This window comes from Rhinoderma darwinii, chromosome 7 (genome assembly GCF_050947455.1).
Source record: "Rhinoderma darwinii isolate aRhiDar2 chromosome 7, aRhiDar2.hap1, whole genome shotgun sequence".
Lineage (NCBI taxonomy): Eukaryota > Metazoa > Chordata > Amphibia > Anura > Rhinodermatidae > Rhinoderma > Rhinoderma darwinii.
The window spans coordinates 38,048,032-38,074,484 of NC_134693.1; the positions used below are offsets into that span (position 1 = coordinate 38,048,032).

The following is a 26,453-nucleotide window of genomic DNA, read 5'->3' on the forward strand; positions in this document are numbered from 1 at the left end:
GTTATTTAATCTCTCTTGTCCCGAACGTGAAGCCATGAGAGAGTATATCCAGGAATGCCTGGCCAAGGGTTACATTCGCCCCTCTACTTCTCCGGTAGGTGCTGGCTTCTTCTTCGTAGGGAAGAAGGATGGTGGTCTTAGGCCATGCATTGACTACCGAAACTTGAATAAGGTCACTGTAAGGAACCAGTATCCCCTTCCTTTGATTCCTGATCTCTTTAATCAGGTTCAGGGGGCCCAATGGTTCTCTAAGTTTGATCTACGGGGGGCCTAAAACCTTATCCGCATCAAAGAGGGGGATGAGTGGAAGACTGCGTTTAACACGCCCGAAGGTCATTTCGAATACCTCGTCATGCCCTTTGGGTTGTGTAATGCTTCCGCGGTCTTCCAGAATTTCATAAATGAGATTTTAAGAGACTACCTGGGGGTATTTCTTGTAGTGTACCTTGATGACATACTTGTGTTTTTCAAGGACTGGTCCTCCCACATTGAGCATGTCAGGAAGGTACTCCAGGTCCTTCGGGAAAACAAACTGTTTGCGAAAACCGAAAAATGTGTGTTTGGGGTGCAGGAGATACAATTTTTGGGTCAAATCCTCACACCTCATGAATTCCGCATGGACCCCGCCAAGGTCCAGGCTGTGGCGGAATGGGTCCAACCTGCCTCCCTGAAGGCGTTACAGTGCTTCCTGGGGTTCGCTAATTATTACAGGAGATTTATTGCTAACTTCTCGGTCATCGCTAAGCCTCTTACGGATCTCACTCGCAAAGGTGCTGATCTCCTCCACTGGCCTCCTGAGGCTGTCCAGGCTTTTGAGGTCCTTAAGAAGTGCTTTATCTCGGCCCCGGTGCTGATTCAGCCAAACCAAATGGAGCCATTTATCGTGGAGGTTGACACATCCGAGGTGGGAGTGGGGCCTGTCTTGTCCCAGGGTACAAGGTCCCTGACCCATCTCCGTCCCTGTGCCTACTTCTCCAGGAAGTTTTCGCCCACTGAGAGTAACTATGATATTGGCAACCTCGAACTCTTAACCATTAAATGGGCATTTTAAGAGTGGCGCCACTTCCTGGAGGGGGCTAGGCACCAGGTAACGGTCCTTACCGACCACAAGAATCTGGTTTTCCTAGAATCTGCCCGGAGGCTAAACCCGAGACAAGCTCGATGGGCGTTGTTTTTTACCAGATTCAACTTTTTGGTCACCTATAGGGCTGGGTCTAAAAATATTAAGGCTAATGCACTGTCGCGTAGCTTCATGGCCAGCCCTCCTTCGGAGGAAGATCCTACTTGCGTTTTGCCTCCAGCTATAATCATTTCCTCTATTGATTCTGATTTAGTCTCTGAAATTGCGGCTGATCAAGGTACAGCTCCCAGGGACCTTCCTGAGAACAAGCTGTTTGTTCCCCTGCAATTCCGGCTAAGGGTACTTAGGGAGAATCATGACTCCGCACTATCTGGTCATCCAGGTATCCTGGGTACCAAGCACCTCATTGCCAGAAACTATTGGTGGCCTGGGTTGCCTAAAGACGTTAAGGCCTACGTCGCCGCTTGTGAAGTTTGTGCTAGGTCCAAGACTCCCAGGTCCCGACCAGCGGGCTTACTACGTTCTTTGCCCATTCCCCAGAGACCTTGGACCCATATCCCCATGGATTTTATCACCGACTTGCCTCCATCTCAAGGCAAGTCGGTGGTGTGGGTTGTAGTAGACCGCTTCAGTAAGATGTGCCACTTTGTGCCCCTCAAGAAACTACCCAATGCTAAGACGTTAGCTACCTTGTTTGTCAAACACATCCTGCGTCTCCATGGGGTCCCTGTCAATATTGTTTCTGACAGAGGGGTACAATTTGTTTCATTGTTTTGGAGAGCCTTCTGTAAAAAGTTGGAAATTGATCTGTCCTTCTCCTCTGCCTTCCATCCTGAAACTAATGGCCAAACTGAGAGGACTAATCAGTCTCTAGAACTATATTTAAGGTGTTTTATCTCTGACTGTCAATATGATTGGGTCTCATTCATTCCCCTCGCCGAATTTTCCCTTAATAACCGGGTCAGTAACTCGTCAGGGGTCTCCCCCTTTTTCTGTAATTTTGGGTTTAATCCACGGTTCTCCTCCATTTCACCTGGTAGTTCCAACAATCCCGAGGTAGAGGTCGTTCATCGGGAACAGTCCACGGTCTGGGCCCAGGTTCAGAAGAACCTAGAGGCGTCCCAGAGCATACAAAAAACTCAGGCAGATAGAAGACGTTCTGCTAACCCCTTGGTTATGGTCGGGGATCTGGTGTGGCTATCGTCAAAAAATTTGCGCCTTAAAGCCCCGTCCAAGAAGTTTGCTCCCCGGTTTATAGGGCCGTACAAGGTCATTGAAGTCCTCAATCCTGTCTCCTTCCGACTGGAGTTGCCCCCATCTTTTCGAGTACACGACGTGTTTCATGCCTCCCTCCTTAAACGCTGCTCCCCGTCCTTGGCTCCCTTGAGGAAACCTCCGGTCCCTGTTCTCACCCCTGAGGGGGTAGAATTCGAGGTGGCCAAGATTGTGGACAGCAAGATGGTCCAAGGCTCCCTCCAGTACCTGGTCCATTGGAGAGGATACAGGCCTGAGGAGAGGACTTGGGTACCCGCCCGGGATGTTCACGCTGGGGTATTGGTCAGGAGGTTCCACCTTTGTTTCCCCAATAAACCAGGTCCACCTAGAAAGGGTCCGGTGGCCCCTCATAAAAGGGGGGTACTGTAAAGGATCTGCCAGGCACAGCTTCTGTGTCAACACCCATAGGTAATCAGTCTGCACCTGCTTCTATGTCTGTGAGACTGACTCCATTTTCCACCACTCAGGATGGCAGGCTTAGGAGTGGGAGAGCCTATCACAGCCTGGCCAGACGGAGCTAGCTCCCGCCCACTGTCTATTTATACCTGCCTTTCCTGTTCCTCCTTGCTTGTGATTCTTCTCTGTTGGTTTCCTGGCCCTGCTACAGCTTCTTGAACTACTTATCCTCTGCTTGTGATTGACCTTGGCTTTTCTGACCACTCTTCTGCTCTGCGTATTTGTACCTCGCTCATCTCCTAGTTTGACTCGGCTCGTTCACCTCGCTTGTTGCTTACGGTGTTCCGTGGGCAACTTCCCCATTTCCCTTGCTTCTTTGTACCCTTGTCTGTTTGTCTGTCGTGCACCTATTGAGTGTAGGGACCGTCGCCCAGTTGTACCCCGTCGCCTAGGGCGGGTCGTTGCAAGTAGGCAGGGACTGAGTGGCGGGTAGATTAGGGCTCACTTGTCTGTTTCCCTATTCCCACCATTACAGCAGCACTCTATTCTGTAGGGATATAACATTAGGGCTGCCGCACTCTACTCTGTAGGGATATAACATCAGGGCTGCAGCACTCTATTCTGTAGGGATATAAGATTAGGGCTGCAGCACTCTATTCTGTAGGGATATAACATTAGGGCTGCAGCACTCTATTCTGTAGGGATATAACATTAGGGCTGCAGCACTCTATTCTGTAGGGATATAACATTAGGGCTGCAGCACTCTATTCTGTAGAGATATAACATCAGGGCTGCATCACTCTATTCTGTAGGGATATAAGATTAGGGCTGCAGCACTCTATTCTGTAGGGATATAAGATTAGGGCTGCAGCACTCTATTCTGTAGGGATATAACATTAGGGCTGCAGCACTCTATTGTGCAGGAATGTAACATTAGGGCTGCAGCACTCTATTCGGTAGGGATATAACATTAGGGCTGCAGCACTCTATTCGGTAGGGATATAACATTAGGGCTGCAGCACTCTATTGTGTAGGGATAGAACATGAGGGCTGCAGCACTCTATTGTGTAGGGATATAACATTAGGGCTGCAGCACTCTATTCTGTAGGGATATAACATTAGGTCTGCAGCACTCTATTCGGTAGGGATATAACATTATGGCTGCAGCACTCTATTCTGTAGGGATATAACATTAGGGCTGCAGCACTCTATTGTGTAGGAATATAACATTAGGTCTGCAGCACTCTATTCTGTAGGGATATAACATTAGGTCTGCAGCATTCTATTCTGTAGGGATATAACATTAGGGCTGCAGCACTCTATTCTGTAGGGATATAAGATTAGGGCTGCAGCACTCTATTCTGTAGGGATATAACATTAGGGCTGCAGCACTCTATTGTGCAGGAATGTAACATTAGGGCTGCAGCACTCTATTCGGTAGGGATATAACATTAGGGCTGCAGCACTCTATTCGGTAGGGATATAACATTAGGGCTGCAGCACTCTATTGTGTAGGGATAGAACATGAGGGCTGCAGCACTCTATTGTGTAGGGATATAACATTAGGGCTGCAGCACTCTATTTTGTAGGGATATAACATTAGGTCTGCAGCACTCTATTCGGTAGGGATATAACATTAGGGCTGCAGCACTCTATTCTGTAGGGATATAACATTAGGGCTGCAGCACTCTATTCTGCAGGGATATAACATTAGGGCTGCAGCACTCTATTGTGTAGGAATATAACATTAGGTCTGCAGCACTCTATTCTGTAGGGATATAACATTAGGTCTGCAGCATTCTATTCTGTAGGGATATAACATTAGGGCTGCAACACTCTATTCTGTAGGGATATAAGATTAGGGCTGCAGCACTCTATTCTGTAGGGCTATAACATTAGGTCTGCAGCACTCTATTCTGTAGGGATATAACATTAGGTCTGCAGCACTCTATTCTGTAGGGATATAACATTAGGGCTGCAGCACTCTATTCTGTAGGGATATAACATTAGGGCTGCAGCACTCTATTCTGTAGGGATATAACATTATGGCTGCAGCACTCTATTCTGTAGGGATATAACATTAGGGCTGCAACACTCTATTGTGTAGGAATGTGCTCTCCTCTTGACCTCAATAACATTTCTCTAGCCACAATGCAGACATCATGAGAAGAGGCCACCTGTTTCTTAGCTCTGCCGCTAGATCTTGCTCGCCTGGGTGGGCGTACGTACTACACCAGGGAATGGGCGGTGGCTCTCTGGTTTAGAAGGCACTTGCGGAATGAAGGCGGGACTACCGATGACGGGGGCGGTGATTGACAGCATATGGGAGGGGCTAGTAACGGCTGCTGCATTGAGAGCGGAGTGTTTTGCAGTGAGAGGGCGTGGCCGTTAGGCTGTGTGGGCGTGTTTCTTTTGGCTGTGTGGAGTGGAGAGCGGTGGCGGCGCCACTCGGTCATAGGAGTCGCTGCGCGGCAGGTCGTTGGTCTGTGCTGCGTGTTGATTTTATATTTTCCATCGGGACCGTTACGGGATCTTGTTCAGCTTGTGAGTGACGCGGAGGTACAGGGCCCCCCGGAGGGATGCTGCAGTCCTGCTGTACAGGTAACGCCGAGCTGGCTGATGAGATTCCAGGACTTGGTTGGACTTGTTTAGCCTCTTTGTGAGGGGCTAGAGCCGTGATCTGCAAACTGTGGCTCTCCAGCTGTTGTGAAACTACAACTCCCAGCATGTGAGGGGCCACAGGTTACAGATCCATTGGCTGATCCATTATTCTGACAGTAGAGCTGTGTACACTAGACTGTGGCCCTGCCTGAAGATCACTATACCTGGCCATAGATGTAATGTATCATTATTTATTATTCACCAGAGAAGATGATCATGAATGGTGATTGTGTGATCGCTCATGTCCCATTAGATTGTCATCGTCACACAAATCTGAGATTTTGATTGATCGCCGTCAGAAGGCAGAACTTTTTTTTAAAGTTTCGGACACTTTCAGCGGATTTTATTGTCTTGATTTTGTGCCACAGAAGCAGAGATTATCCTTACGAGTCTACTTTAAGTTAATTGGTATCCTAAAGGGCTACTGATGTTGGCACTGCCATGATTGGTGGTTTATTTGGTTTCGGCAATTGTATTTTTATTTCTGAGATTGGAAATCAATGTAAATGTTGCGCTGACTTTTGTGGAACTGGAAAGTGTCAATTGCACCTTTTTTCCAGCTGCTGTATCGCTGACGCATTGTTATTGTATTGTCTTTATGTTGTGCCAGCTGCCCCAATAAGTGGCAGAGGTTGCCCGCTAGCCCTGGTCTAACCAGTGCCTACATAGAAGTATGTGACTTAGTAAGGGGATGTCTTTCTGAAGACCGCTGGTTCTCAGTTATCAGCTCAGGTTCCCATGCGCCTCCGCTCAGCTGAATGTTTGTATGACAGGAGAAAATAAGCGGCAGCCAGACCGATTTTGGTGCCGCTTGTCTACAGGCAACAAAAGAGTGGAACGCAAAAATTCATCCTATGAGACCCTTGTTACCTCCAAAAGCTTGTCAATATACATATAATCATTTGATCATCTGCCGTTTGTACTGTTTATTGCTGAAATCTTTACAGAATCTATTTCTCCTCCGTCTGATGTCCGTTTTAACTTGGGAACCCACACTGACACATACACCTTTTTTGCGGAGTCAAATCAGACACGCTTGTGTGAATAATGCCTTATTATGTTTTTTGATGAGCACATAAGATCAGAGAGGTTATGGTCTGTTAGTTTTCACTTTAAGGGGTTAATATAAATAAGTTTTGATAAAATGCGTGCTGTATTTTTTTCATACTTTGTAATATGCGGGTTCATCTGGCAATATTGGCAGATCTCGGGGATCAGGGTACCCAGACAGCGCTGTTTGTTTACATCCAGCCCATCTGTGCATGTGGAGGTCACCCACTGACCGGGTATTCATATATCTAGTTCTACGGGCACACCTCGCCGTTTCCAAGCCTCCTAGCTCTGCTGTTACAAGGTGTGAACGTATCCAGTGCTCATTTTACATACCAACACGGAGAACCCCTTTAAGTCAGACCTTTGATACTCCTAGGCCGCTATTCGGTCACATATAGCTTGGCGTGAGTTGTGTCAATCTTTATGGTAGATGTTTATATGGACTGACGGATGATGATGTTTTGGTTTATACGGGTGCAGTCACACGTGGCATATTTGCCTAATATTTGTACGCTGCTGAAAACCTTACAATGTAATCCAATGGGAAAAAAATATATTCCACAACTCAAAGATTTCTTTATTTCTTGCGTTGCAGGATATGTTTCCCATTGGATTACATTGTAAAGTTATACCGCAGTGTAAAAATATGCCACGTATCGCTGCACCCTGATAGGTGTAAGGAGGGTCGTGTATACACATGGCTGCCAGACACGTGTGTGTAAAATTCCGTGTGTAGTCTATATTGCCTTCGTATCCATACATTGCCATCTGCTGATACATAAGTCACACGTGTGCAGTGTGGTGCCAGCTGTACCATATCTCACCTGTTAATGGGATTCAATACTTTTTACTACATCTACGTGAGAAATAGTCTGCGGGAAAGAAAGATCTCAGGGCCCTGGCTATTAGGGGCGCTAGTTGTCTGCGTGTAATACCTATGTGCGTAGATTGATGTCTCCCACGGCTATAGATGAGCCCCCTGCAGCTGGGGTCCCAAGGATCGCTTCTCGAGGAATGAATTTTAACAAGGAGCAGATTATAAAGTTGAGCATTGCATGTTCTCTGCTGGTTTAGCAATATTCTTATTTAAAGTGATACACTCCTTGAGATCTTGAAGACGTATTCCAACAATATCCATTCGCAACATGACCGTGACCCCCCACTGTTGTGTAATACGAATAGAGCCTAACATTGATTTCAATGAGATGACCACCGTGTGCAGCCGCCGCCTCTCTACAGAAACCTATGAGTGTTGGTGCCTGATCTTATCACAATATGCAGACAGCAAAGTCTTGTTCATGGTCCCTGTATCAGTACACAGTCCTTACGGAGTCTTCTTACAGAACTGTAGGCACCGCTGTTATGGTACCTCCGTAAGGCACCATCTTCTCCTCTAGAAACAATGCTTCTATAATACGGCGTACGTCAGAAAAAAAAACTATATGTGCCTTCATATAAAATCATAGGTACAGTATAGGCTCATAGCAGTTTATGAGTGCCGTATTACAGAACCGCAATATGGCTGCATGCATAAGACTTCATTCTTATGGTACATCCACACGTAGCTGTAGAGATCTGCGGATTTTGCCGCAGCTCTAAGGCTGGGTTCACACGTGGCGGAATTTCACTTGAATTCCGCTGCGGACACTCCGCAGCGTTAATCCGCAGCGGAGCCGTTTCTCCATTGACTTCCACTTAAATTTAGAAGTGTTCGTTTAGACGATGCGTAAAATTCCGCTGCGGAGCATAGGCTGCGGAGCGGAATTTGGTGTCCGCAGCATGCTCTGTCTGTTGCGGAGCAGTGGCGGACTGGTTGCGGACTCATGGCGGAATTTCTCCATTGACTTCAATGGAGATTCTAAATTCTGCAATGAAGTCCACAGCTGTCATGCACATGTTATGTGTGCTGCGGATGCGTCTTGCTTTTTTGACATTTCTTCATTCTGGCTGGACCTATGTATTTCTAGGTCTACAGCCAGACTGAGGAAGTCAATGGGGCTCCCGTAATTACGGGAGCGTTGCTAGGAGACGTCAGTAAATAGTCACTGTCCAGGGTGCTGAAAGAGTTAAGCGATCGGCAGTAACTGTTTCTGCCCCCTGGACAGTGACTACCGATCCCAATATACAGCAACCTGTAAAAAAAATAGAAGTTCATACTTACCGAGAACTCCCTGCTTCTGTCTCCAGTCCGGCTTCCCAGGATGACGTTTCAGTCTAAGTGACAGCTGCAGCCAATCACAGGCTGCAGCGGTCACATGGACTGCCGCGTCATCCAGGGAGGTAGGGCTGGATGCCGAAAGAGGGACGCGTCACCAAGACAACGGCCGGTAAGTATGAAATTAGTTTACTTTCACTAGGGAAAGTGCTGTCCCTTCTCTCTATCCTGCACTGATAGAGAGAAGGGAAGCACTTTTACCGCAGTCCGCAGCAGCTAGTCCGCATCAATTTACTGCACATTTTGGGCAGATCCGCAGCCGTAATCCGCAACCCGGATTAGGTGCGGCATTGATGCGGACAGTTGCGGAGGAAATCCGCCACGTGGGGGCATGCCGTAAGAATTCCGCAGCAAAATCTGCATGTGTTAGGGCTTGTCCACATGTAGCGGAATTGTTGTGGATTTTCCGTCTGGAATTGCAGTATAGCGTAGAAGCAAAGTGGATGAGATTTAACAAATCTCATCCTCTTACTGCATAAATATTCCGAAAAGAAATTGACCTAAGGTGAGTATTTTTCGTACCCCAACATTTCAATTCCTGCTGCAGAAAGTGGCCAGAATTGCTGCGTTTTTAAGAGGCGATTTCACCATCTCCCAACATTGAGAAAAATGCAGCAAAATATGCACCATGTTCTGCAGTAAAAAATGCAGGAAATGGTCAATTTTTTCTGCAGTGGAATGTCTGCTACTTTCAACGGGATTGCTGCAGAAATATTCCGCAGCAATTCTCTTTCGTGTGGACGAGCCCTTACATGCATCATTGTTTTGCAGATTTATTTCGGATTTCATCCTGCGTATTAAGGGTATGTTCACATGTAGCATATTCGCTGCCGTTTTTCCGTCCGGATTTTCGTGCAGAAAATCTGTAGCGTATTACATTAGCAGCAAAGTGGATGAGATATATATATTTATATAAATCTCATCCACACTGCAGAAAAAACAAACGCAGAATATGTGCGGAAATTTACTTGGGTGCGGATTAAAAAATCCACAGCATGTCAATTTATGATGCAGACTTGATGCGCAGTTACATAGTTCGTACGGTTGAAAAAAAGACACATGTCCTTCAAGTTCAACCAAGGGAAGGGAAAAGGGAAGGTAAAAATTTCTACACATAGGAGCTAATATTTTTTTGTTCTAGGAAATTATCTAAGCCTTTTTTAAAGCCATCTACTGTCCCTGCTGTGACCAGCTCCTGCGGTAACTATTCCATAGATTCACAGTTCTCACAGTAAAGAAGGCTTGTCATCTCCGCAGGTTGAACCTTTTTTCCAGGCGGAGGGAGTGCCCCCTTGTTTTTTGAGGGGGTTTTACATGGAACAGGATTTTACCATATTTTTTGTCTGTGCCATTAATATATTTATATAAGTTAATCATGTCCCCCCTTAGTCGTCTTTTTTTCAAGGCTAAATAGGTTTAGTTCTTTTAATCTTTCCTCATAACTTAGATTCTCCATGCCCCTAATTAGCTTCGTTGCTCTACTTTGTATTTTTTCCAACTCCAGGGCATCCTTTCTATGAACTGGAGCCCAGAACTGAACTGCATATTCAGGGTCTTACTAATGCTTTGTAAAATGGCAATATTACATCCCTGTCCTGCGAGTCCATGCCTCTTTTAATACACGACAATATCTTACTGGCCTTTGAAGCAGCTGATTGAGATTGCATGCTGTTATTCAGTTTATTATTTACAAGTACACTCAGATCCTTCTCAACAAGTTATTGCAGAATTTCCCAATTGAGTTCAATGGGAGAGTCAAATTCCACAATAAATGACGTGGTTTGTGAAATTTGCTGCAATAATGCTGTGGATTTGCAGCAAATTCCATAGGTAAAAAAAACCCAAGCCTATACTATCTCTCGTGGCGCTGCCAAAGCAAAGCGTACATTCTACTGCGGCTTCTCTGTGCCCAGGCTGCCAGCTGTGATGATAATTCATTACATGTGACCCCTGCAGCCAATCACATTAGATTTTGACACTGGACTCTGATTGTTTGCATCATTCAGAACTTCTCTTCTTATCTGGGTTTCTGTTTTTTTACTATTGGGATTACTCAGCCTCCCTCTTCCTCCAAGCTGATAATGTTTTGTCAATATTTACTAATCACCCTCTGAATATATTTATCACATGTAAAATAAACAACCTCTGAAACATTGTAGCAAAACAAGAATGAATGTATCTTTTTGGTCATGATTTTATTTCCCCCCCCTTGGGAAAATTTCTCGTCCTCTGTTTTTAGTTTTTTTGGAGTTGGAAACCCCAGAGCTAGACAGAGGGTTGTGTGCAGGAGACCAGTCACCTCCTAATCCTTTCAGTCTATAGAACGGGTATTGGTGCTATGTGCTGTATGTAGTGAATGGGAATTTACATGGTAACAATGTGATTGTATGTACTCCTAGTCTCTAATGTAGATTTAGTATGGAGCCTCGGAATAATAATGATTTAGTGGTAGAACCTGCTTTCTTTATTCCAGCTATTATGTTGTTTGCTTTCAATCCTCTTCTATGTTGATTACAAATGTAAAAATCTATGCTATCGGATTAGTAGAACTTCATTAAAGAGCATTGTGGGAGAGTCCTCAAAACCAGTAAGTCTGGATATAAAACTGCACATGTTTTACAATGCGGTTATTGGCCACGCGCTTTTTACGACTGAAACGCATGAGTAGTCAATAACTGAACTGCAATAAAAGTACGGTTTTGCCGTGTGACACACGACCGGATCGCGCAAATCCAGCCTAAAAGAAAAAGTGCGTTAATGGCACGAATTTTGGTTTGTTCTCATCCTAGGGAAACATTGAGGTTGCGTTTAAGTCTCGCTATAGGTGGCCATCTGTTTTCTTCGGCCATAAACATGCAGGTTCTGTCGGCTGTAAGTAACCTTGTCCAAACTTCACCGGCAGTGTTTCTAGGGGATAATATCTCCGTACAAGGACCATCCGATGGAGCACGGCTTATTTTTTTATTTTTTTTGTCAGATCCATTTGAAATCTATGGGTGTCCTTTTATGTCTCCATACACAAGAGCGCTATAATCGGGTGTTGCGCATGAGGTCTTAGGCTTTGTTCACACAGGGCTAATTCGCTGCGTAAAAGCACACGGCGTATCCGCATGGAATTCCGGCCGAAAAACCCCACCAAATTGTGGTGCAGTTTTACGGTCAAAATGTCAGCTGCTCATAAAAAAAGCAGGCCGGCCTCCTGGATAACGTTTCATCCCATGTGACCATTGCAGACAGTGATTGGCCACCCCAGGAGGCCGGCGTGGACAAAGAACCACAGCATTCCGGGTAAGTATAAAAAAAAAATTTTTTTTCTGAGTAGCAATTTTTGTAGCAGAATCACAGCTTTTCCGCCGCAAAAATCGCAATTTGTTGTGGGTTTTAACTCCCCATTAAATTCAATGGGGGAAAACCCGCAACAAAAAAACAGCAATTGCGCAACAACAATTGACACGCTGCAGATTAAAAAACTGCACAGCAGGTCAATTTCTGAGCGTCTTTTTCCGCTCATCATTTACACAGCGTGTGGATGAGATTTGTTAAAATCTCTTCCTCTTTGTTGCTACTGTATAATGCTGCAGATTTTCTGCAGCGAAATCCGTTGCGGAAGGTCTGCAGTGTTTACGCTACGTGTGAACTTACCCGTAGGGTGGGGTATGCTAGAAAAATCTGTGTTCTTTTTTTTTTCTTCCCCCATTTGTTTTATAATTGCTATTGCTACGCTGAAACTGCAGCCGGGTTAGTTCTATACATAGTAAAGAGACAAGATAATTGAGGTGCGGTGATAAATGTCTTAACACAAGAGCCCAGACAGTGTGAAACTTATCTGTGACTTGATGTGCATGTCCCCTATGGCCATTTGAAGTAAGGATATAATCTCACCTGGGACTGCTACTGGCACATCTGCTTTTTAGCCGGTTTATGTGGAATTCTTAAAGGGGTTTTCCCATCGAGGACATTTATGACATATCCACAAGATATGTCAGATAGATGTAGGTTCCACCTCAGGGACCCGCACCCATGTCTAGAACGGGGCCCCCCTTAACCCCGTTCTACCATTCTTTGTTCCGGCTGATGCATGTGATTCCCGACCATGAAGAAGGAAACCGCGTAACTCGCATGCTATGCTGCTTCCGTAACTGCCATTCATTACTATGGGACTTGGGGAAACAGCGTAGCTCAGCAAGCTACGTACACAGGGTTTTTTTTCTTCATGGTCAGGAATCGCGCGAGTCAGATGGAACACAGACCGGTGGAACGGGGTTTAGGGGACCCCGTTCTAGAGATAGGTGTGGGTTCCAGAGGCAGGACCCGCATCTATCTTTCATTTATGTCATATTTTGTGGATATGTCATAAATGTCCCTGATGGGAAAACCCCTTTAAGTCTATTGTTTGTATCTTGAAAGTAATACCAGACAGAGATTTCTAAGAATAGATGAATTTACTGTCCTGTAATGGCAATAACTGTAATGTCTGTACAAACGAATTTTTGCAAAGCTACAGATTATTATAAAGCCTTGTTCACACATAGGTTAGGCTCTGTTCATACCACGTGGTACACGTTGTTGTTTTTTTAGGGTCTTCTTGGATTGTAGAGCATAGTCGTACTTTCCAATACAGTTTAAAAAAGAAATGATGTATTGTTGAAGACTGGCCAAAAAGGAAATTCTTTCAACATACGTCGGTCCATAGTTATGTATGGATTCGTCCAGCTTCCTGGTGTATACGCCGAACATGGTGGAACAATGCCTTAAACAATAACTCCCCAAATGTTTGGCAAGAATGCTTGATGTGTAGGTTTTTTCTGCTATTGTCAAACTGTATTGTTTAAAGAGTCTGTGGGAGATATTTGGCTACTATAGGATGCATGATTTTGCAAAAAAAAATGGTGCAAGTTGAGCCACATGCAACGAATTGGCTTGGTATGTTGTACACCCTATTATTCCTTATGCCACATAATGGCTGCCGTACATGTCCGCCAATTTGCGCCAAAAATTGGTGCACTAATTCAATAAATGTGTTGCTTTTTATGACTCCCCTCTACTGCTCCCCATTCTCTACACATTTCAAAACTGTCACGGTAGGCACAAAAAGTATCAAAAGTCCAAGCCCATACTCTTCTTTTTTGGATCCGATGCATGTAAAGCGTCACTATGATCAAGGCCTAATGGGCATCTAAGGCCTCATTTACACGAGCGTGTGCGTTTTGCGCACGCAAAAAAACGCTGCGTTTTGCGTGCGCAAAAGGCAATTGACAGCTCCGTGTGTCATCCGTGTATGATGCGCGGCTGCGTGATTTTCGCGCAGCCGCCATCATAGAGATGAGGTAGTCGAGGCCCGTCACTGTCCATGGTGCTGAAAGAGCTAACTGATCGGCAGTAACTCTTTCAGCACCCTCGACAGTGAATGCCGATCACAATCTACACCAACCTGTGAATAAAAAAAGACGTTCACACTTACCATGAACTGCCTGCTTCCTCCAGTCCGGTCTCCCGGCCGTTGCCTTGGTGACGCGTCCCTCTCGTCATCCGGCCCCACCTCCCAGGATGACGCGGCAGGCCATGAGACCGCTGCAGCCTGTGATTGGCTGCAGCCTGTGCTTGGCCTGTGATTGGCTGCAGCTGTCACTTGGCCTGAATTGTCATCCCGGGAGGTCGGACTGGAGGAAGAAGCCGGGAGTTATCGGTAAGTCAGAACTTCTTTTTTTTTTTACACGTATATGTATATTGTGATCGAAAGTCACTGTCCATGGTGCTGAAACAGTTTAAGTCTTTCAGCACCGTGGGCAGTGACTGTCTCCTGACGTTGCGTACCCGAACATTTTTTGCCGGGTTCGGTTAAAACGAGTTCGGCCGAACCCGGTGAAGTTCGGTGCGCTCATCTCTAATTTGACACTCCGTTTGGATGTTTGTAACCAGAAAAGCACGTGGTGCTTTTCTGTTTACATTCATCCTTTTGACAGCTCTTGCGTGATTTTCGCGCATGCAACGCAGGACCGTCAGTGTGGCATGCGTTGTTTTCACGCACCCATTGAAGTCAATGGGTGCGTGTTGCGTGAAAAACGCAAGAATATAGAACATGTCGTGAGTTTTACGCAACGCACTCACGCTGCGCAAAATTCACGCATCGTCTAAACAGCCCCATAGACTATTATAGGTGCGTACGACACGCGTGAAAAGCACGCGCGTCGCACGCGCGTATAATACGCTCGTGTAAATGAGGCCTAAGTGTAAGGCCACATGGTGCGGTCACGGTGCGTTTATGTTGCGTTTTTAAACCGCAGCAAGTCATTTTACAATAGAAGTCAATGGTGAAATTGTTATGGACAGACGGCTGCTATTATATTACAATGTGTTTTCTGTGCAGTAACCGCATCTTCACAATGTCCGACTGCATGCAGTTAATGACCGCACTGCCAAAGTTGTTGCTGAACTGCTTGCGTTTTTGCTAACCGTTCTGCAATGCCTTGTAATGAACTATATACAGGAAGCAGCTAACAAACTTCAACACGGGTGAAAACGATGTCCATCAATTATTTCCTGTAAAACGCAACAGAACTGCAGCATTACAGAGACAAAAAATGCATGCAGTTAACCGCATGCGGTTTTCAAATGCAACAGAACCGCGTCAACGACGCACCGTGTGGCCTTACCCTTAGAGTAGAACTGACATCTGATTAGATTTGACATGGATTTCAGCCCAAATTCACATGCTACGGAAATTTTGGAGAAGAAGAACAGCCACGGCAATAAGTAGCACAGAAAAGCAGAGGATTAGCCCTGTTGAATGACTAATGGTCTAATCATCATGCGGATCTGCTGCACACCCGTGACAGATTTAAATGTGACGTGTGCCAATGTATCGTTGAACTAGCGTCTGTACGAACACTCGTTCTTGATGATTGCCCTGTGTAAACAAGGCCGCGGTCAGCCGACAAACGAGCAAATGCTTATTTGTGTAAAGGGGATGTGCTGCCGACAAGATGCAAAATGTACGAGAATGAATGAGCGTATTAATGATGTTATCGTTGGTCGGTGCTCAAAATCTGCCCCTTTTAGCCTAAACTTTCCCTGGTTTGTATAGGGGTTTATCTATAATAAAATATCCTATTCTATCCTATTCTATAAATCACGGTGTATGATGTCCACACATGAGTCTCCTATGAGTCATATTGATCATCTATGTCACTTTTATGGCTTCTCTGTATTTTCCACACAGGTATGACATAATTGTGATGCTTAAAAAGTGTCCCTCGAGTATCTGTTGTAGTTATTCATACAGATAATGACTATAGGTGGAGCTGTTCCTGCTAGGGGGCATTCTAGGCTTGCAGAACAGGTGTTACACAAGTGAAGATGAGCTCACCGTTGCTTCATTTCCTCCAGTCAAGTTTCAGTCTTTTGACCAGTTTACAATTTACAAGTTTGTTTTATTGCTTCTTGCTGATTTGATATGGTGAGGCGGTGGTTAATGGGGAACCTTTTCACCAGGGCATGCCTCATAAAAACAGGGCATCTTACAGCTGCCCTAATAATAGTGCTGTACTAGCGGGTTCACCACTAAAAGTCCTTCATAGTGTCCATTAAATTTGTGAGATACCCTAAATAAATTATGGTGGCACATAGGGTGAGAATTCTATTTCCTATTTTCTCCATTCTAAGTCTGGAAGGCGACATACACGTAAAAATATTTCCCACAATGCAAACTTTTTCCCACAAAATAATTTGTATCGTAAAACATATTGTCCTACCCCTATTTAAATATTAAACAATCGTAAACTAAACTCTGATGAAACTGATTTATTTTCAATTCTAGTACCATGGATGTAACAATACGGTCTTGTTCACACATAGTAGCTGATGTGCAGACATTCTGCTGTAAAAACAATTTTAAAAGCTTTAAAAAACAACTTAAAAACCTGTAAAAATCATGACCAAAAGCCTCCTCGCATAGCTGTGGCATTTCACAGTAAAACTCCAAGTCGCACATTAGGTGGTACATGTGACCTCCGTTTGGATTAATAATTGTTAGGTTCTTTTTTTTTAGCATTTTTTTTTAACCATGTTTTTCATAATCACAGCAAAAGCGCATAGTTTTTTACAAAAATTTGCTGTGTTTACGAGAATTGCGACAATTACTTTGAAGAAAAAAAAACTCTGGACATGTTTGTTTTACTAATTACTTGTATTCCCAATAAAATAAAGCTGGAGCGTCTTCTTTTTTTTTTTACAACTTTGCATTGGGAAATTCCTCTGTTATTCCTCCTGGAAATATTTATATATTGACTGCGTTTTTACCATTCTCCTTGTCAATAGGGTGTGTCCTTAGTCTGACACTGACAGAACCATTATCGTGGGATTTCAATCAGTGTTGACAGTCGTTTTACTAATGACATTGTAACACCTCCATCATTTTATGTGCCTTTCCTATCAACATTTGCGCACCATAGAAGCGGATTCTATCCTCGCTGTAATCATCTTTTCACTTTCCCCTGACCCTGCCAGGGCTCCTTGTGCTGAACACAGGATGGTTATCAGGCCTTGGCTCTCACCCCGTTTGTGTTTTTCCTGCTATCGATTGTATTTAAATACCCCAGAGACTGTGGGATTTGGCAGCTGATCATATTGAGGCTTTTGACTTTAGTCTTCCCCGAAAAACAAAAGTCTGAGGAAACGAAACCAATCTTAAGAAGCAGAATAAATACAGTAACTGGATGTTCCAGTGGTGGCGAATATGAAAGCTTTATTTTCCTCTGCCTCTTAGGTTTTATAATGCCGGAATAATCCAAACATCGATGTACGTTAGGACAACTAATAATGGCCTGTCATAATTCTGACAATGTTTTCTGACAATCTGAACCCCCCCCCCCTCCTCCTCCCGATGCATTAAGCTAATGTCACATGACTGCGCCAGTGACATTTCGTCCATAGTAACATATCGCCCTTCAAGTACCTGCCATGGTCACATGATGTGACATCATTCTAGACAACATGTTATCTCTCCAGGATGTAAACACCACAGCGGTGTGGTTGACAAAAGCCATTGACCGGATCGGAGCAGAAGGTCAACATTTATTGTTTTACGAAATTGATGTCATTTTCAATTTTGGGAAACCAGTGATTTTTATTTTTTACTGGAAAACTAATTTTAAGTGTTCCAGATGGATAACCCCTGTTATGTCCTAATAGGGCATCTGGACATCATCGGAGGAGTCGAGGCCTCCCTCTATTAGTCAGGGTGGAGGGCAGCCACCGCATAGAGCAGCTCCCACTCTGGTGCACCCGGCGTGACAGTGTTTTACATGTAGTGTGATACTTCAGTTTCCTTGCAGCTGCTGAAATACTACGGCTACTGACTACCCGTGTTCTTCTATGATCAGTGTTTTGGGTATCTGTAGATGAAAAGATCTAGGAAACCATTAATAGCTGTTCGAGCTGAGTCGTCCCCCAATTCACAGCATTCTTCTTGTTGCGCTTCAGAAAGCTGGAAGTCTTTGTAATGATTTACCCCGCGAGTGGGCACAATGATCAAAAAAATATGACTGTCCAGCAACCTGCTGAAATGTTCCCATGTTTTATTGCTAGTCCTACTTTTTTTTTTCTGTCCTGTTATATTGGGTAAAAAGTATTTATTCACTTCAACCTACAAAAGGTACTAACATGTCGGCAGTGGGGTCTCAATTTAACTTTCCTATCTCAGGTATGCAAACACATTTCTACTGCTCTTTTCATAGGGAGACGTTTTTAATCTACCAGTATGTACGTTGTAGTGTGGAGGAAACTGGGTTACCTAGAACAAATCTACTAACCAAAAAATAGAAAGACCCTACGAACTCCATACTGATAGTATTAAATCCCGTCGTTCCAGTGCTAACCACCCATAAAACTTGTAGGCTAAATAAATACAATTATAGTTTCAATTGGTATTGACTAAATAGTCAAAATTAAGTTTTTCATTTTATTTTTTTAATATTGTACTTTTTTGTTTTTTTGCCTTTTTGTCATCAGGTTTTTGCTCAGGAAATGGATGACAAATTACTTAAAGGGGTTTTCCAGTACCTAAAAATTGATGGCCTATCCTCGGAATAGACCATCAATAGTTGATCGATCAGTGACCGACTCCTGGGACCTCCGCCTTTTACGAGTGTTGCTTCCCTTTCGTTTGTACTTGCTCACTGTGAATCGCCGACCCATATGTAGCAGAGATTCACAGTTTTGCAGCTGCCTTCTCCCATTCACTTCAATGGGAAAAGGCTGCAATACTGTGAATCGCCACTACATCCGTGTTGACTATTCAGGCCATCGATTTTTAGGAACTGGTCAACTCCTTTTAAAGAGTACCTGTCACTGGATCATATAAGTTGAACTTGTTAACTAACCTAGATAGCGCAGTCTCCCTGATTTCAGCGCGGTTTTTCTTTTTTTCCTAGACGCCTGTTCTAGAGATATGGTTCACTGTTGTTTTGGCTCTCTCTATTTTGCTGTAGATAGCCAACAGGGCGTGTACTACCCTCATGCTGCCTCACACTGATTGGTCAGAGTTAAAGGCAGGGAAACTAGCTCCACTCCATTGACTACAGCAAATTGGCATATAAGGAGCCAACAGAACAGTGGGCCATGTCTCTGGAACAGAAGTGTGGGGGGGGGGGGATTCAGGACAAAAAGAAAAACAGGACTCGAATCAGGGAGACAGCACCATTCAGGTTCAAATTATGACCTAGTGGCAGGTCGTCTTTAAAAAAACAACTAATATTGTGGTCAGTCACATTGGTTTATTACCAGTCATTCTCTTATTTGCTTCAATATGTGGAAAAATATTATCAGTTTTGCAATTCTTAGGGTATGTGCACACACAAAATCAAAAACGTCTGAAAATACGGAGCCGTTTTGAAAAACGGCCACGTAAAAAATGCCCCGTCGGAGCAGTACGCTGGTTTTCTCATTTGAAATCAATGGGCAGATGTCTGGAGGTGTTTTTGCTTCCGGTTTTTCAACCGTATTTCGGGACTTTTATGGCCCGAAAAACTGCTGAAAACACTCCGTGTGAACATACCCTTAAAGTTGGCACATTGGTTTTTACATCCATAATTTTTAAAGGTGCCGTTTCCGGAAGCTGCATCTGGTTAGACGTTTCTGCAGGGAACATGTAGTATTTTATGTCTGCCGTTAAATGAATGGCGGATCATGTAAGGCACTGATGTGGCGGCTCTGTCAGAGTGAAACTATAGTCTCACATTACCCTCATCAGTTGTCTCCAACACTGTAGAGTTTGTTTACAGCAAAGCATTTACACTTCCATATTTTAGCGGTACATTTACATGTTTTTGTTTAGTCGTTTCATGTCGTCTCTGATTCAGATGATAGTTGAGGGTCATTTCCTTTTGACTAACTTCCTGTTCTAAAGATCGCTCTCCTGCTGTGCCTTGAATGGTTTCTTTTTATAAGTCAGCAGGAGTCTTTTTACAAAATTACAGTATCAAAGCGTCTTGATTGTACTTGATTACTGTGAAGTCTATCAATTTGCCTTCTAAAAGTGTATAAAACTTTTACATTTCTTATTTTCCTGAATATAATATCAGATTCTTTGTAGTTTCTCATTGTAATAAATTCAGCTTTACCGGTCAGAAGTGGCATTACTCGTCCTATAACATAAGCTATTTTCAATAACTTTGACCGTACAGTCTAGCGCGTTTGGTGACCATAGGTGACATGAAATATCTTCTATGCCCAACTCTGTGGCCATACTGCATTTGTAAGAATACTCTATTTGTTTTTGTAGATCTAACTGTGTATTTTGTTTCTCTTTTTATTTTTTCCTTTTTTTTTTCCCCTCTAGGTTTGAATTTGTGGCCTATGGGCAAAGAGTGGCACTGAATGCTTGCTGAGGACCTCTCAGAAGCACGCTGGGATGTTGCGTCAGAACGGAGGAGGTAACAGGCGTGGTTTGGGTTTTGCACGGTTTTCTACCTCAAACTTCTTCACCATCTCAAATTCTGCCACCTGGGGAATGGGGAGAAGCACCAAAAGTAACTCTCTGAGCAGTATCAGCACTAACTCCGATTGCTATGACAGCTCTGTGGTGGATCCGGAATACATCATGCAGCTGGTAAATGACGTCAGGAGGTTTGCTGATGTACTTCTCTATCTGAAGGAAGCTTTTGTGTCTCTGGGTGAGTACCGAGTTTTATCCTTCTGGTTGATGACTATGATCAATAATTGCTGCTTGTTGTGACCACTTGGTCTGGTCTTCTTTGAAACCATGAAGCATAACAAAACTACCATCTCACTGGTTATATTGAAATTGGACCAATCTAGACGTTTATTACTTTGAGGCGGTTTGGTTCTTTCGTTCCTTAAAGAAGCTATGTCACCAGATTATAAGTGCCCTATCTCCTACATAATCTGATCGGCGCTGTAATGTAGATAACAGTTGTTTTTATTTTGAAAAATCATAATTTTTTAGCAAGTTATGAGCAATTTTAGATTTATGCTAATTAGTTTCTTAATAGACAACTGGGCGTTTTTTACCTTTTGACCAAGTGGGCATTGTGAAGAGAAGTGTATGACGCTGACCAATCCGCGTCATACACTTCTCCGTTCATGTCCATTTGTACTCGGCACAGTGTGATCTCGCGAGATCACGCTGTGCTGTCACATACACCCACATTAACTTTACTGAAGTGTCTTGAGAGTGAATAGACGTTGCCTCCAGCCAGGACACGATGTCTATTCACACTCCTGACACTTTGGTAAAGTTTGTGTGGGACTTACTCACAGCACAGCGTGATCTCGTGAGATCACGCTCTAAGTCCCACACAAACTTTACCAAAGTGTCAGGAGTGTGAATAGACATCGCGTCCCGGCTGGAGGCAATGTCTATTCACTCTCAAGACACTTCAGTAAAGTTAATGTGGGTGTATGTGACAGCACAGCATGATCTCGCAAGATCACGCTGTGCTGAGTACAAATGGACATGAACGGAGAAGTGTATGACGCTGATTGGTCAGCGTCATACACTTCTCTTCACAATGCCCACTTGGTCAAAAGGTAAAAAACGCCCAGTTGTCTATTAAGAAACTAATTAGCATAAATCTAAAATTGCTCATAACGTGCTCAAAAATGATTGTTTTTTTTTCAAAATAAAAGCCACTGTTATCTACATTACAGCGCCTATCAGATATGTAGGAGATAGAGCACTTCTAATCTGTTGACAGAGCCTCTTTAAAGGGTTTTTGGCATCTCCCCCATGAGTGAAGTAAAACTTGGATGGTAGAAGAAGCCACACTCTGGGCAATTTGACATCTTTGGTTTTGCTCATAGTGGTGTTTGAAATACTTTTATCAATTAATTTAGTTTCCAAAATCCTCTCTAGGTGTTCAGGCAATATTTAGACAGTGTAAACTTAGACTAGGCGGTTAGAAGATTCGCCAAATTTTTCAATTGTGGCACATGGCATGTTCTCCAGAATTCAAGCACATTTTGAATACTAAATCTTCTCCTACGTTTCTCATGCATTGTAGCGCTATATCTGAGTTAGTGATCTCCTTAAGTAAAATACAGGGATATACAATTAATATTAACAAATTTCATAAGTATTCTCTTACAAAATTATGCAAATTAAGGATTAACATACTAAAGAATCAAAATATATGAATGCAACAAAATATTCATCATGATGGAGCCTACCAATGTGTGCGTAAACAAATCCCGTGGACCTCTTACTATGGGGATGGTGTAAGTTCCTAGCAAATGGTTACCATCTCCATGCTCAGGAGCCGGCTACGGTGAAATTTTCAGACTTTTTGTATGGACTGCTGTTATGGGTATTCATGTTGAAGTGTTGCCCATTGGATTCCTAAGAGACACTTTAGCAAACACAACACTTCTCAGCTATTGACAGAGACTTGGTTGATTTCCAAGTCTTGTTTGTGAAGCAGAACATTAAAGAAGCTGTGATCTTCCTAACCGTGGTTAACAAAGTGCTCCAGACTGTACTGGCAGTAGAGGACTGCCGTTATCTTTGATGTCGATGTATAAAGTGTCTTGGTGTGAAACGATTAGTGCCTCAGACCAATGCACCGTCCCATCGCTCTTTGTGATGAAAATGGCTAGTAGAGTAAAGAATGCCTCCCTCTTTTGGCTTGGACATGGTAAATGAGGGCTCTTTGTGCTCTTGGCTGGTTTTGAAGGACTTTTTTTTTTTTTTTTTTTCACTTCATCTTATATACCTGGCACATTAACATCTCCAAAACGGGACAAGAATATTTCTGTATATTTAATTACATGTTCTAACCTAAAGCATGCTGTCTTGTATGATTTACTTCATTCCGGAGATCGGTACTTGTCAGGCCTCCCATGCAGATCTAGTATATTAAAAAAAGTTTAATGACCAATAATTTATTACTTTAGCAGTGACTCATATTCAATACCGGTATGAATATGTATGACTGATGCTGGTATGTCTTTAGTGTTACTTCATTTGTTGTGATGACTTTTAGCTTGGCCGATTTTGCAATTTTAACAATTTTTAAACTTAATTTATCCGGAAGCGTACATATTAAATATTTGATGGTAAATGCCGCCTTGCTGTTCAGCCAAGTCAAATGTGTTTATTAGAAAGCAGGCGACTTTGCTGTTGGATGTACGGTCTTGTGTATGGTCAGCAGAACCCACATACTGTACATCCTTCATTCTAGATATGTTTCCTCATGAGCCCATTTAATGTACGGGCATATTTTCAATAGATCTGTTGACCCATCGCTTAAGGGCTCTATTAATTATTTTCATTGTTTGGCGATCTCGTTTATACTTTAAATGTTTTATAGGGCTGTTTGGATGGAGCTTGACTAGTTAAATATGTTGAGGGAGCAGTAGATATGAGATATAACCCAGGTATTATATGTATGATCGCTGGCTGACCCTACTCTAAGGTTATCTGCGTGCCTGTTCTCTTGTGTACGTTTTATCGTGGTGCACGTAACAAGAGGCTTGGACTAGTCCAACCTGTTTCTTTACCCTTGAACTGCCCAGTAACCTAGAAACCTATTAAAAGAGCCCTGATGCAGTTTACTCTGATGGAATTCTACTTCTAGTTTTCTGATTTTACACATATAATGCAGATGCAGTCTATAAATTGTCACATTTTTGGTCACTGATGCCCAAATGATTGGGTAGAAGGCGAATTTCAATTTAAATTAGATTTTGTTTATTTTTTTTTCCCGTTCGATAAACTAAAATAGTCAGTTCAAATCTGCAGACAAAAGATACAAAGCTGCTATTGGAAGCATGAGTATGGTCTTTTATGTGTTTGCTACAGCAGGGAAGTTGTTGATAGAATGCCCTCTGAATTCTTTCCATCTAAATCTTTCATTTTTTGTGGATTGAGAGGCTTTAGTGTCCAAACAAAGGGATTTCGAAAGAATTTATGGTAAATAAAAGTTATGAACTGAACCAAAGTAAAATATGGCACATCAAAGGGCAGAAGTTCAGCAAGGCTAGATAAACATCAGTTTGTAGCCATGTGTAGATATATGCACAGCAAACGTTGGAATTTAATGTCTAAGGAATAACCACATTACTATAGAGCGCAGAAATAATTATTATTCTCAACCCTCCTATACATATTGTTACAATACAAATAAAAAAAAATTCATGCAAATTCAGATTGACGGTCTATAAAGTAAAATAGAAGAGAATAAAGTCCGCTATAAAGCCGTATTCTTGGCATAATGATCTAAAGATAAATGTATTGAGTAGGCACGTAAGGCCCTATTCATATCGCGTTTTGGCCTTCCGTCAGAGGTATATGTCAGGAAGACTCCCGACCAATAAGTCCAACGAAAAACAAAACATCCCACTCTATGGCGTTATGTAAATTACGTCACCCAGGGAGTGGCCCTCGAAAAACTCCTGAAGTCGCTGTCCATATATGGACAGTGACATCAGGAGCTTTCCCAGGTGCCGGACTACTAGGGCAGAGCATGTACTAGCGCTCTGCCCCCCCAGGTACTCCGGCGCTGTGGAAGCTCCTGACGTCGCTGTCCATAAATGGTCCGTGACTTCAGGAGTTTCCCTAGTGCCCAAGTCCCCAGGCAAAGCATCAGCTACGCTCTGACAGGGACTTCGGCACTGCTCCTGACGTCACTGTCTATATAGGGACTGTACCGTCAGGAACTTTGCAAAGCCTGAGTCCCTGTTGACAACACTCTGGCCGCGGATTCCGGCCCTGGATTATCTCCTTACATCACTGTCTATACTTGGATAGTGATGTCAGGAGTTTTGCGGAGGCCAGGAGTTTTCTCATTTTCGTACGCCAGTTGAAAAATGTGCGTTGGAGTAAGTTACGGAAAATTTATTTTATACTCGTGCGCGTCTTCATAAATTTGGCTCATTTTGGACTGTCCTAAAGTCAGAAAATAAAATCTACGGCTGCTCTTTGCAACAAAATATTTGCTGTTTTTGGCTTCAATATTAATAAGATTGTAAAAAATGTGGAGATTGTTCCCACTCCCAGTAAACCTCAGCACTTTTCAAAACTGGCGAGTGCTGGGAAAAGTTACAAATATGGCGTGTCATGATTTTGTAACTTTTTTCTTTTTTTTGCCAAAAGACTGGCACAAATCTGTTTTATAAATTCCTCCCCCACTGAGTAGTTATGGGGAAAGTAAATTATCGTTTGACATAAGAAGTATGTCAGTAAGTACAAGTAAAGATAAAACTTCCTGCCAGTCTTAGAGAATTAGTGTATGGCACCCATCTCACTGATTTAGTGTAATAGATGAATCATGGTTTTAGGGGCTTATTGGGTGTATTTTACAAAAAGAAAACAAAATCTTTTTGTTGGCTGGATTATTGTGCAGAAATCGTGTATCTCTTCTAACATGGTAGTTGCGCAATTTGTAAGTGCAGTGAGGAAGCATGCGATTTGTTATTTTATGAATTGATAGGTACTATCCACCTGGGTGGATTCAATATCATAACTTTTTAGTTTGTCTTGATAACACACTTTGTGAAACTATCCAGCCTTTACTATAATCCGTTCCTTTACAGAGGAGATCCACATATACCTACAGTATAGTTAAAAGGGGTTTTCCACTTTCTAAAAAACGATGACCTATCCACCGGATAGGTCATCATCATATGATCGGTACGTGTTGGACCCCACACCGATCCGGAACTCAGGCTGCCTCCGGGCACCAGATGCTGTTGCCGGAAGCAGATGGCTCCGGTCAAAGAATAGCGCCGGAGCTGCAGTATTGCAGCTCTGTTCCTATTCAAGTAAATAGGAGCAGAGCCGCAGTTCCGCCGAACGGCCGCTATACAGTGGTCGCAGCCATCTGCTTCCGGCTCAAACTACTGCATCCCATTACAAACATCTGATGCACAGAGGCAGCCGGAGTTGCAGATCAGTGCGGGGTACGGATGTCCGACGCGCACCGAACATATACTGATGACCTATCCGGTGGATAGGTCATCAGTTTTCAGAAAGTGGACAACCCCTTAATTTCTTATACAATTTATTTATTTGCCCCAAGCTGGGTCTGTAACCGAGAACCCATTTATAGGATATTGGCTGACATAAATTGCCTGTAGCTGCTTGTAGGTCAGTGCCGTTAATCGAGCTCCTTCTCAAAGTGGAGTATCGCTACGGGTTTTGCGAAAACCAGGTGCTTCACCTGTAATAGCATTGCCGAAAACCGCATTTTGAAACCACGGTGATTGGAGGTAAAACTCAGGCGGTTTTTACAATGCATTTTTCGAATCATTTAAGAA

General features: G+C 43.4%; 1 protein-coding gene across 1 annotated transcript in view; it reads left to right on the forward strand.

The window, feature by feature from the left end:
* The first annotated feature begins 5,167 nt into the window (after nucleotides 1-5,167).
* ARHGAP29 (Rho GTPase activating protein 29) overlaps nucleotides 5,168-26,453 on the forward strand; it is a 102,797-nt gene continuing 81,511 nt past the window's right edge. Inside the window, 2 exon segments of the mRNA XM_075833184.1 lie at nucleotides 5,168-5,353; nucleotides 20,518-20,851. Coding sequence (XP_075689299.1) covers nucleotides 20,590-20,851 — 262 coding nt within the window. The 5' untranslated portion in view covers nucleotides 5,168-5,353; nucleotides 20,518-20,589.